Source organism: Primulina eburnea, chromosome 12 (genome assembly GCF_022965805.1).
Source record: "Primulina eburnea isolate SZY01 chromosome 12, ASM2296580v1, whole genome shotgun sequence".
NCBI classification, from domain to species: Eukaryota; Viridiplantae; Streptophyta; class Magnoliopsida; order Lamiales; family Gesneriaceae; genus Primulina; species Primulina eburnea.
The window spans coordinates 31,519,089-31,532,194 of NC_133112.1; the positions used below are offsets into that span (position 1 = coordinate 31,519,089).

General features: G+C 33.3%; 1 protein-coding gene and 1 long non-coding RNA gene across 10 annotated transcripts in view; one reads left to right on the plus strand and one right to left on the minus strand.

The window, feature by feature from the left end:
* The first annotated feature begins 3,648 nt into the window (after positions 1-3,648).
* On the plus strand, positions 3,649-7,735 carry LOC140807168 (probable methyltransferase PMT2). 3 transcript variants are annotated; one of them, XM_073163890.1, is made up of 7 exons: positions 3,649-3,926; positions 4,800-5,454; positions 5,581-5,791; positions 5,920-6,214; positions 6,350-6,736; positions 7,041-7,118; positions 7,247-7,735. In XM_073163890.1, the coding sequence occupies exons 2-7, from the start codon at positions 4,807-4,809 to the stop codon at positions 7,470-7,472; spliced, it is 1,845 nt and encodes a 614-aa protein (XP_073019991.1). In that variant the 5' UTR covers positions 3,649-3,926; positions 4,800-4,806; the 3' UTR covers positions 7,473-7,735. The 3 variants fall into 3 exon arrangements, with proteins under 3 accessions (XP_073019991.1, XP_073019992.1, XP_073019993.1); XM_073163891.1 differs by having other exon boundaries at positions 3,655-3,763; XM_073163892.1 differs by lacking the exon at positions 3,649-3,926 and adding an exon at positions 4,009-4,390.
* A 2,736-nt stretch (positions 7,736-10,471) lies between these two features.
* LOC140808106 (uncharacterized) overlaps positions 10,472-13,106 on the minus strand; it is a 3,925-nt gene continuing 1,290 nt past the window's right edge. For 5 of the 7 annotated variants that reach the window (XR_012112821.1, XR_012112818.1, XR_012112817.1 and 2 more), the window contains 2 exons: positions 12,625-13,085; positions 12,208-12,514 (listed from right to left, as the gene is read on the minus strand). This is a non-coding gene — a long non-coding RNA (uncharacterized lncRNA). Of the gene's footprint in view, positions 11,437-11,763; positions 12,515-12,624 lie in introns of those variants that run through there. The other 2 variants (XR_012112816.1, XR_012112815.1) reach the window with 2 other exon arrangements.

Sequence of the window (13,106 nt, forward strand, 5' to 3'; positions counted from 1 at the left end):
TGAAACATATCTGCGATTTTTTTCTTCGTCCTCGTTGGATTTTATTAGTGGACTTATTATATCTACATATATTCAATTTTCTTTGTTCATTAAATTTTCTAGGAAAAAAACAAAAGAAGTTTAAATTTTCTAGGAAAAAACAAAAGAAATGAGAACTCACTTTAAATTTTCTAGGAAAAAAACAAAAGAAATGAGAACTCACTTATTTTGTTTTTTTCCTAGAAAATTTAATGAACAAAGAAAATCGAACAAAGTAATATCTAACATTATATCAACACTCTATCGATAAAAGAACTAATAGTAAAAAAGTACAAATTGTTTTACTAAGACTTTTTTTATTAACTAAAGAATAAAAATCCATTTAAGCCAATTTCTTCACCCCTACTCCACCTTAAGTTGTGCTTTAAAAAATTTCCTTTATGATTTCTTACCTTTTATACTTATTTGATCCCTTTATAAAATAAAATACTCAAATCCAAAAAAATTATTCAAAAAATTATATTTTTTTTAACCCATCGAACTAATAATACGGATTGGGACAGCTCTAATTAAATTTGTACTTAAAGACGCGACCGCTTCTTTCCTATGGTCTCAACGTCACGCCTTTCATTAATGAAACTTAAGTTGGAAAGTTTGGTATAGTCAATAAAATTTAATATTTGCATGAAAAAAAAAAAAATATATATATATATATATATATATATATATATATATATATATATATATATATATATATATATATATATATATATATAGATTTGCGGGTCCAAAAGATAATGGTGGACCACTACTATTCACAACAATAAATTGATAATATTTATGAGGAACTTTATAGCTTTGATTCATGAGTTCATGAAATTAAATATTAAGGTTGTTAATTAATGAGCATTAATTAATGTCATAGGATGGATATGAATTCAATGGATAGGTTAGATTTTAATATAATGAAGGCAAAAACTTGTGTGAGACGGTTTCACGAGTCGTATCTGTGAGACGGATCTCTTATTTGGGTCACTCATGCAAAAGTATTACTTTTTATGCTAAAAGTATTACTTTTTATTGTGAATATGGGTAGGGTTGACCCGTCTCACAGATCATGATCCGTGAGACGGTCTCACATGAGACCTACTCTATAATAAATATAACTTGGTAAACTAATAGTTAAATGAACATTTAAAAAGAATGGGTATAGTATTTGAATTTGAATTATATAAATATGTTATTGTTGTAGTACAATAATTGTTTTTATTGAAAGATTGATCGGGATACACTTCATTATATGTATGTATAGTAGTAAAATATGTGGAATCCGTAGATATAACGATATGTGCAACATATGTAGGAAGTTTACCAAATTTAGTTGTTAAAATCAGTGTTCTAAAACATGTCTCCCAGGATTGTTAAGGCGGTCGAACATTGTCTCGATTTTTAGAAAATTGATTACTTTGGGTGCTGTTAAAAAAACTGACCGTCTAATATGTCTAGTCGTCAAATAGATGACAAGATTGTTCGGTATATTTTCCAATCAATTTACATAGGATAAAGATGAGGAATATGTCATTGATTTTGAGTTTCAATTTGACATACGATAATTATTGAAGATAAAAAAAATTAGATATTTAGGTTTTAAAAAAAACCGACCATCAGGTCACCTAAGTGTTGGTTGTCTGCTCGTCTTCCGCTTTTTAAAACACTGGTTAAAATATTTTGCAAAAATAAAATAAATTCAAAAATTATACTAAATCTATTATTTTAAAATATTTTTCAAAAAATCCAAAAAATTCCACAAACAACCAGTGTTCTATAAAGCCCGCTTAAGCGCGCTTAATCTTGAAGCTCGACAAAAACGCCCCGCTTCGGAGAAAAGCGGTTAAATTGTAGTTTGACCGAACTAAGATTAATTAAAATGTTTAATTAAGTGAGCTTAATCACAATTAATCGCATCTATTTATTTTTATTTTTTTTTATTTTGAAGGTATGTTTTTTATTTTAAAATAATAAATTAGCTTTATAATTTAGATGTTTATTTTTAAATTTTAATTATAATTAAGCATGTCTGATAATGATTTGATAAATATTTAGCGTTTTTTAATGTAGTCTAATTGCAAAAACAAATAAAGATTATAATTTTGAGATTTTAATGCTTTTATAAATATGAAAATTAATGAATCAGACTTTAATTTATCATATTTATGTATTATTTTATCTATTTATTGGTTTGAGATAATTACAATTACAATTACATTAAAGATAAAAAACGTTTTTTCACGCTTAAACTCGTGCTAATCTCGCTTAAGCTTGAAAAACTTAAAACTCGACATCCGCACTTCAGAACACTTCACACTTTTTAAAACCTTGCAAACATCCAAGAAAATTTAACCAAAAACGAACCCCCATGCTGTGAACGCAGGATCGATTAATTTATTATTGTTACAAAATTTTAAAACTATTTTCCTAATCTGGATCTTAGACCACTCATCATCTCCCACCGTCCATCGTGCTGACTTTTTGTCCCCCACGTTATTGTGGGCCCCATTTTCCGTATGTCCTTACCGTGGGGCCCAATGCAGATTTGGGCCCCAGTGTCTACGCGGAGACGGTGGAGCTTTGTGGGTCCTGAGTGCTTGGATGCTCTCATTGAATTTAAATGGTCTCCAGTTCTCAACCACGGATATTAGCATTCACCCCCCTTCTTTTTTAACAATACCAGTGTAGTCCTTTATCCTCCTTACCTAGGTGACAAACCATGCCCTATTTTGCAAACTGACTAGTCTAATTTCAAAAAGAGTGAGTCTCATGTGAGACCGTCTCACGGATCATAATCTGTGAGACGGGTCAATCCTACCCATATTCACAATAAAAATTAATAATTTTAGCATAAAAAGTAATAATTTGTAATGGGTGACCCAAATAAGAGATCCGTCTCACAAATACAACCCGTGAGACCGTCTCACAAATACAATCCGTGAGACCGTCTCACACAAGTTTTTGTCTTTCAAAAAAGTTATCATTTCGTTCTTCGATAAGTTTCTTGAAGTTGTTCTACACCACTAGATTATAATTCAGTTGGTTTTCAGTTGAACTGAGAAAAATCTAATGAACTTTGATTTCGTAATAGGGCTCTTGAAACATATAAAATCAACAAAGTTGAAATTCCAGCTTTGGTATATTGTTTATTTCGATGGATATGTGTTTTGAAATGAATTTTAAACCCATTAATTTGAATATCGTTGGTTCAAAATTATAAAATTTGAAATTTTAGAAAAATATATTAGATACAAAACATCGATTTGACACATAGTATGTTTGAAATTATCAAAATCTTATGGTAGATCTACTTTTAGTTTAGGCAAACAGATAAAAATAAATCTTATATATCGATTTAAAATCTCAAAAAATCTCATATGATATTGTTTTACGAACAATTTTATGAGACATATCTCTTCTTGATATGATACATAAAAATATCAAAAAAATTACTTTGATTTCAAATATGGGATTGGAGCTTTTAATGTGCCCAAATAAGAGTCAAAAAATTAATTTGTAAAGTTTCTTTAAAAAAAAAAGTAATTGGGAACTAAAACGAAGGGCCAATTTGAAAAATGGTGTCATGGTTGGTGATTACCGCATTAAATAATATAAACAAAAAAGCAAAAAGAAAAGAAATTCATATTTGTACTTCCCACATTTAAGAGACTCAAATCAGAGACACTCGATCTGCTTATGCGCGCATGATGAACAATAAAAATTATACCATTTAAAGGTATATTGTTTTAGATGAAGTTGGGATTTGTTTGCTATTGAGTGCTTGTATTCTACCAAACGCTGGTTGATCGGATCTATCCATCGCGTAAATCGGTGGGAAAAGCGTAAAGATTCGACCTTTTAGATCGTTGAACCAGTGTTCGCATCAACTGATGTGATTGGTATGTGTTTTATTGATTGATGCATTTCTTGACTTCGTTAATTTCTATTGTCCTGTTTTTTTTTGTTTTTCTTTGTGTTTTTTAGTGTTCTTCTTTTGGTCTTGTTCTCTCTGGAGTCTTCGAAAAATTTGCGGGATCCGACGTTTGTTGTTTGTTTTAAGGATTTAGTGTCTGGGTTCGGAAAAACATTGGAGCTCGTGCTTGAATGTTCATCGTTTTGGCGGATAGTACTCAGATAATGACAATTAAGTGTTTTCTCCTTTAATTTAAGCAAATGGTTGCTTGTTTGAGACTATTCATTTTTGCTTTGTAACAGGAGAATTTAATTAATATGATGTCAACATGGATGGCGTTTTATTGGTTTTTAATCCATTTCTTGCGTGAGCTTTAGTATTTGATGATTTTTGGATTTTAATAAAGTTATAATGTGGTTGAGGTTGAAGTAGATGAGCCTTCTTTTAGAGGTACTTTACAGATAGATCCATTAATGCCTTTAAGTGATGGATCCATTTAAAGTTTGTTTCATTCGATGATCCTGATGGATCTTGGTAAAGTGGCAGCAGATCTAAGTTATTCTCTGTGTTATGATGTACATTAGCATTGAATCTATGCAAATCCATAGTTTTTTATGTTGCTATTAACTGCATCTGTATTTGAGTATGTGAAGATTCCAGAAGTGAGTTTGAAAGGAAAAGCATTGAAAATGGTAGTTACTAGCTTTTGGATATGATTGACATAGCACCGCTTTTTTCTCTTCAGATCGAGTTTGATATAGATATGGATCATTTTTGTATGTAATTTGTGAAAGAATTGTCGAATTTGGGAAACAAACTTTCTTTTATCTATACCTAATTTGTGTTGCGAATGTTTCAGGCCCGTGATGGCGAACAAGTTTAATTCGGGTGATAGTAGAACTAGAAGTTCTGTATCTATATTTATAGTAGCTGGTCTGTGCTGTTTCTTCTACTTACTCGGAGCATGGCAGAGAAGTGGGTTTGGAAAGGGAGATAGCATAGCCCTTGAGATGACCAAGAGTGGAGAAAACTGCAACATCGTTCCGAACCTCAATTTTGAAACCCGCCACGCTGGTGAAGCCGGGATTATTGATGATTCTGATTCTAAAACAACTATGTATGAGTCATGCCACACTCGATTCACAGATTATACGCCCTGCCAAGATCAAAGCCGTGCAATGACATTTCCTAGAGAAAATATGATATATCGTGAAAGGCACTGCCCTCCTCAAGAAGAGAAGCTCCATTGCCTCATTCCAGCTCCCGAAGGATATGTAACCCCATTTCCATGGCCAAAAAGTCGTGATTATGTTCCTTATGCCAATGCTCCATACAAGAGCTTGACTGTTGAGAAGGCTATTCAGAACTGGATCCAGTATGAGGGAGACGTGTTTAGGTTCCCTGGTGGAGGAACACAATTTCCTCAGGGGGCCGACAAGTATATTGACCAGCTGGCTTCAGTTATACCAATAGCTGATGGAACTGTAAGGACAGCATTGGATACTGGATGTGGGGTATGTCCAGTGCTATATTTATTGATTTTCCAATTTCTTGTGTTCTTTTACTTTGAGTATTTAGGTGTTCTATGCCAATATTTTTATTTTATGTGTTGTTGACTCTGATAAATTTCATGATTTCAGGTTGCTAGTTGGGGGGCTTATCTCTGGAAAAGAAATGTTATTGCAATGTCGTTTGCTCCAAGAGATTCACACGAAGCCCAGGTTCAATTTGCTCTTGAAAGGGGTGTACCTGCTGTTATTGGTGTTCTTGGAACTATAAAAACTCCATATCCATCCAGAGCTTTTGACATGGCTCACTGTTCTCGTTGTCTTATACCTTGGGGTGTAAATGGTAAAGACCAAATGTTAAACGAAAATTTGTGTGATGGAAATTATATAACAATGCATTGTGGGATGGTATTTCTTGTCATCCTTGAGCTTCTTGTTGTTTGTGTGATTTGGTTTTTTCTCTCTTTGCAGATGGACTGTATATGAAGGAGGTTGATCGTGTTCTTAGGCCCGGTGGTTACTGGGTTCTTTCGGGGCCTCCTATCAATTGGAAGATTAACTACAAAGCGTGGCAACGCACAAAGGAAGACCTCGAGGAAGAACAAAGAAAGATCGAAGAAGTCGCCAAACTTCTCTGCTGGGAAAAGAAGTCTGAGGAAGGTGAAATTGCCATATGGCAGAAGACAATGGATACTGATTCTTGTCGTGCAGAACAAGAAAATTCTGGAGTGGCATTTTGTAAATCTGAAGATGCTGACGACGTCTGGTATGAATGACTATACGTACAAGCCAAGATGAGGAATTTTGAATTCCGTTGCTTTCATGCTTTGCATGTGTGTGCTTAATCGCATAAGAGTGTACCTTTTTGCACGCATTCAGTGTTTGGTCGATCGTTTATTAGGTACAAGCAAATGGAGCCGTGTGTTACTCCATACACCAATGCAAACAGTGATGAAGTATCTAGTGGAGTGCTTAAACCATTCCCTGAGAGGCTTTATGCCGTCCCTCCCAGAATTGCTAGTGGGTCTGTATCTGGTGTCTCTGTTGAGGCGTACCTGGAGGACAACAAACAATGGAAAAAACACGTCAGCGCCTACAAAAGGATCAACAAGATTCTTGACTCTGGAAGGTACCGGAACATTATGGATATGAATGCTGGATTTGGAGGCTTCGCTGCTGCACTTCATTCTCCCAAATTTTGGGTAATGAATGTTGTGCCGACGATTGCCAAGAAAAATACTCTGGGTGTCATTTATGAACGGGGACTGATTGGCATTTATCACGACTGGTATGCTTTCTTTTTCAACAAAGTTTGTTTTCTGCTAGTAAGACCGAAAATTTACCTTATTACTAGTAGTTGTATCTGACTTTATTGGTGCAACTCAAATATTTTGAACCTATAGTTGCTGAATCACTGCATTTCAATTGTTGTGCCACATATTTGACTACACAAGATAGTACGATGGATCATGACCTGGCTGAGTCTCGTTTTACCCGATCTAGTGAAATTTATTTTGTCCTGCTAGGTTACCAATATCTTTTTATCCCAGGTAGCAACCAGTTGTGTATCTGATTGTGTCTTTGTTTTTCAGGTGTGAAGCCTTTTCTACTTATCCAAGAACATATGATCTTATCCATGCTAATGGTCTTTTCAGCTTGTACAAGGACAAGTAAGTTTTCGGTATCCTTCTATTTGTTCGTCGGGTTCCAAGAAATCTTGAAATATACAACCGATTGATTAAAACAACACAGATGTGACTTCGAGAACTAACAAACTGATTCAATAATATGAACACAGATGTGACTATGAAGACATTTTGTTAGAAATGGACCGAATCCTTCGACCAGATGGTGCAGTCATACTCCGCGATGAAGTAGACGTACTAGTTAAGGTGAAGAAGATGATTGCTGGTATGAAATGGGATTTTAAAATGACGGATCACGAGGATGGTCCCCTCGTCCCAGAGAAAATACTGGTTGCAGTTAAGCAATACTGGGTTGGAAACTCCACTTCAACGCAGTAAAACCCACGAAAACACAGTGAATCTTTGATTTCATGTACACATTCCGAGGATTCGCGGTTCACTTTACCCTGCTATCAAGGTTTTTCCATCGAAGTGAGGGCGATGCAGTTAAGCAGGGTAGCGCAAATTTAACCAGTAATTGATCGAAACTCTTAGTGTTAATGGTATTTATTGATCCCTTTCAATTTTGTCATCCCAATTCTCCCTACGTTTACATTGTTATTTTAGAACATAAATCAATTACATTTGTTATTTTTCTGCTTTAGTTTCCCTTATATGTTGTTTCATGTCGTTAAAATGTAGCTTTTGCAGGATATGATCCTATCTCGCATAAATTTTACGCGAGACCTATAAATTCTATGGTTAACGTTGCATGGGAAGATATCTGTTCCCAAGTGAACACCATTGTTATTTTTGTCCATTGAAATATTTTGTGTTTAAAGAGCATGTGTCATAAGATTTCCTCGTCTTCCTGCTCAAATATCGCTTAAATGCTCAAAATAGTTGTAGTGATGTAGTGACATAAACTTCACCTCCAATGAGAGAACAGGCGTCGGTTCGATCTCAACTCGAATGCCGAGGTGTGCGTTTGAATTAACGTATCCAAAATCATCGATTAGTTTAACTTGATCGGTTGATTTTGTATTTGACGGATTTCAATTCATTTCTTTTAAATTCAGATGAAACTAAACTTACGTTATTTTTTCAATTAGTAAAAGTGATGCTCTTGTCCTTGATTTATAAAATTATTTAGTAAATTGCAAGCACTAAACTATAGTTTCAAAAAAAAAATTATTTTCGAAATATATCAACATTGAAAATGAGTTGAAACCAGAAACGAACTGAATCGACCCAAATATAACAAAAATTTGAACATTTTAGTTATATTCGAGTTCGAGTTCGATTCACAATTCGAAAATTTTAAAACTTTTGGTTCGAATTTGATTCGAATTAAAGTTCAAGTTTGAATTTGGTTCGAAAGATTCGAACATGTTTGTAAATTATTTAAATCATCGCTCGAAAATAAGTACTCAATAAGCACGAATTTTTTATATTTAATATATAATTATATTATATTAATAAAATAATAAAGCTCGCGAACGGGTCATAAACTATCGAATAAAATAATTTGAGCTCGACTTCGCCTCGAATTCGATAAGCTCAAATACGAAACAAATATTTTCCAAGTCGGCTGAAAAAGTTTGCAAACGACTCAGTTCGTTTACACTTCAGTTGAAACCACATTTTGAACAAAATCTAGATTAAACAAACAAGGCCAAAAAAAAAAACCCAAAGATAAAGGCAGAAAACAGCATATACAAGGATTGCTTAAAATAATCATAAAAAAGGTACCATAAAATATCCATAAAAACAGTCTCTGCTTTCATTATTTTTTTAAGACATTGCAAAAGAAAAAAAGAAACCAAATATGAATTTATCCCCAAGTCTTTTGGGATATTATTTCAAGGGTTGATTCAATTGTAATATAAAAATTATATATATTTTTTGACGTGGAAAAGAACATTGTCATATGAAAACTTGTTGGAATGTGGCTCATTGTCATTGTTTCTTTTGAAAGGTCAAAGAAACATGTTGTATTAATAAGATTCTTAATAGAGTACTTAGTTAAGATATTTATTATTTTAATTTTATTTTTAAATTTAAATTTAATTATTTTAATTATACATTAACATCAAATTCATAAAAAATTAATATAATAATGTTATAATTAAAAAATTGTTATTATGAATATTAAGGTAATAATGGAAAGACGGATGTAGATGAGGGAGGTTGAATAAAATTAAATTATTAATAAATATTAAAATCATATAAAACATCTTTTTTCTTATTTAAAATAGAAACTTTTCATTTATTTTACAATTTGTTATGTTCATGAGATTTTTTAAGTCATTTTATATGTTAGTTACGATCATTAATAGTTTACTTTATTCAATTAAGATAAGTATTAATTTGATTTTACTTTTAAATTTAATTTAATTGCATGTTACATATTTTAAAAATTTGCTAATATTACTAACATCTATTTTATTTTTATAAATATATGATTTTCATTTGTAAACTTATTATTTTACCATTTTGTTTGTTTTATAATTTGTCATGTTCACGAGATTCTTTAAATTATTTTCTACGTTAGTTTTTTTTTATTACAACACACGCAGAGAGGGGGATTCGAACTCGGGGAGCCAACTAATCTGGCAGGGGATGAGACCATTAGGCTATAAGCCCGGTTTCATTTTCTACGTTAGTTTAATAGGATTATTATTTTATCATTTTGTTTGTTTTATAATTTGTCATGTTCATGAAGTTCTTTAAATTATTTTCTACGTTAGTTTAATATGTTTATTAAAAGAGTACTTAGTTAAAGCATTTGTTATTTTAATTTTACTTTTAAATTTAAATTCAATTACTTTAATTGTACATTGACATCAAATTCATAAAAAATTACTATAATAATGTTATAAATTAAAAAATTGTTAATATTCCGAATATTAAGGTAATAATGGGAAGACGAACGTAGACGAGTGAGGTTGAATAAAACTAAATTATTAATAAATATTAAGATCATATAAAACATTTTCATGAGGTTCTTAAATTACTTTCTACGTTAGTTTAATAAGATTATTAATAGAGTACTTAGTTAAGATATTTATTATTTTAATTTTACTTTTAAATTTAAATTTAATTACTTTAATTATACATTGATATCAAATTCATAGAAAATTATTATAATATTATTATAAATTAAAAATTTGTTAACATTCCGAATATTAAGGTAATAATGGGAAGACGAGTGTAGATGAGTGAGGTTGAATAAAATTAAATTATTATATTAAGATCATATAATACATCTTTTTCTCATTTAAAATAAAAATATTTTTAGATTACTTATGTATCAACATGGATACATAGTTGAGATGAAATGCTTGTACGTAAGTTATTTCAATACAAATATTTAAACATTTAGTCAATTTCGATATAATTCTGCCTTCACGATTTCTCGGTGCCGGGGCTTTTATGGTACCCCCACCGTTCCCACTTGATGTTGATCGCGACCCCCCTCCGTAATTTGTCGGAGCGAAAGGCATGTGCTGATACCCTTCTTTTGGACCTGTCGTTCTCGCGACAACACGCAATTGCGGATTACCAGTAGGGGAGTCCTTTTCAGTGGATTGGGCCGGTGTAGTCCAATTCACATTAAAGGGCCCTTTCTGTTCCAAACCCTGGCCAAGCCCAAATCGGCTTCTACCACGATCCATCACCCTTCCAAACAACTCAACTTCCAACCCTCTTGCCAGAAGCATCGCACGATCCACCGTCCTTGGATTGTGAACAATCATTCTCCTCCGAATTTCTTCCCGCAGCCCACTCATAAAGTAACCCAGACATTGTCTTCCTGAACGTCTCCAATCTGGGCAACCAACACCTCAAAACGCTCAATATAGGCGTCGATTGGTTGTTGTCCCTGTTTCAATGAAGCCATCAGCTCAAATGGATTAGCCTCATACCCTCCGTACCTCTTGATTAATTCTTCAGCAAACCGATCCCAGCTCATGTTGGGGATTCTCATCTTCATCCAGCGGAACCAATGGACTGTGGCTCCCTGCATACAAATGTAAGCCAATTTGAGCCTACATTCAATCGGGGTGTCATGCACATCGAAATATTGCTCTACTTTCCCTAGCCAACCCATCGGATCTTCTCCTTCAAACATAGGTAATTCAATCCTCCTCAAGGCTATCCTCATTTCTTCGGTGATCACTTCACGTCCTTCTCCTTCTAAGGCACCTGCACTCTCCTCCTTCTCTGGTGTGCCAAACGGACCGTGCGTAGTGTCCCCTCCTTGTTTTTTTATCAACTGCTCCATCAACATTCCCAGCTCACTGAGGCTGCCGAGAGTTTGATCGAGCTTCTCTAACCGTCCGTGCACTTGTACCATGCTCTCCTGCAACGCATTGACAGACCGTTCCATGGTAACCGACGATACATCCAATTTCTATCGTTATCCATTTTATCATACAAAAGAATAAATAAGATGTATTTTACTGAATCGTTATCATTTATTCATTAATTAAAAAAATTAATATATGAACACCTTAGTTCTCATTGAACAACATAAGTAGGCAGATTTAATAATTTTTATTGTTGACAATTAATTGAACATTTAAATTATAAAATATTTTAATAACAAACATGTAATATATATTATTTAACTTTTAAATAACATGCAATAAAACAAATTAAACTATGCATAAATCTAGAACAAACTTACAATCTCACCGTAGAAGACGTCGAAGCACTGTTCACGAGCAAGAAAATCAGCTGAAAACGATCTGCACTACAAGCTAACAAAATTCATTATCTTAACCAACACTCACAAATCTACCAAGAATTGAAGCTAAAATTTCACTCCAAATCGAAACTAAAATCGCCCAAGAGAAAAAAATGTATCACAACTGTGAAGCGGTGCAGAGAAAAATGGAGCGAATACACCCATATTTATAGGCAATTTGTGATGATTTTTGAGAAATAACGACAGTTTTTCATAAACCGATCTAATAGCGACGGTAATTAGCGATGGTACATAAACCGTCGCTAATTAAAACACCGTCCCTAATTGAAGCTAAACCGTCAAAGCAAATCCTGCAGTCGGTTATCAGCTTCAAAACAGCAGTTCGAATGGTTCTTGAGACCTGTAAAATAAAAGAAAGATCAGAGTCGGAATTTCATTTCCAAATTATTCACTCGAGGATTCTAAAACATCAAGCCAATGTCCGCTCTTGGTTTCAGTTTCGTTTTTATCCAAGCAAGGATTTGAACGAAGATAACCAAAGTTGAAATTGGCTTTTCAGAGAAACAAAAAAAGAAATAAATATGCCCCTTTGTTTGCCAATGAACTAGAAGAATCAAGTAGTCTGATAATTTTTTCGAAAGTCCGCGCTTAGGGTCCAGCAGAAGCTTCCTTCCTGCATCTTTCTGTGAAATGTTCACAAGTATCGAAGCCATGTGTTTAAAGGGATCACCTGATATAAATAAGAAAGGATGGTGCTTACATATATGTTGGAAAAGAGGGAATGTCATGAAAATTATCTTATCACAGAGGAAAACTAAATTGAAGTGAGTCAGAACCCACCTCTTTTCTCATTAGACAAAATACAGAATGATCTCTCCAGCTTCATGACATACACAGACCATGGATGTTCTCATCTCCTTGCTGAAGAATCAACATTCATTATCATAATTTTAGTTATTCAGGCCTTTTCAGAGATCTAAGGAGAAGAATTCAGATTTATAAATCAATGAGGTATAATTTTCGATGGTGTCAAACAGGAAAAGATTTTTTATTCAGGAAGAAGTACAAGAAAATAAATGAGTAACATGATGATAAAAAGCCACCTGAAGTAAATATTCAATACCAGAATCCAACTATGTGAGATTAACAAGTATCGTGATTAGCAAGTGAGTAATGTCACAATCTTTCCCGTACAAAGTATCAATTGATGTCTTGATGATGCCCATTGCGACCATTTTTTAAGCTAAAGATGGGTTTTGGGACAAATTAACAAGTGATTCTGCTGCAGGTTCTGAAACTTCCTGAACAAACGCGAAACAATA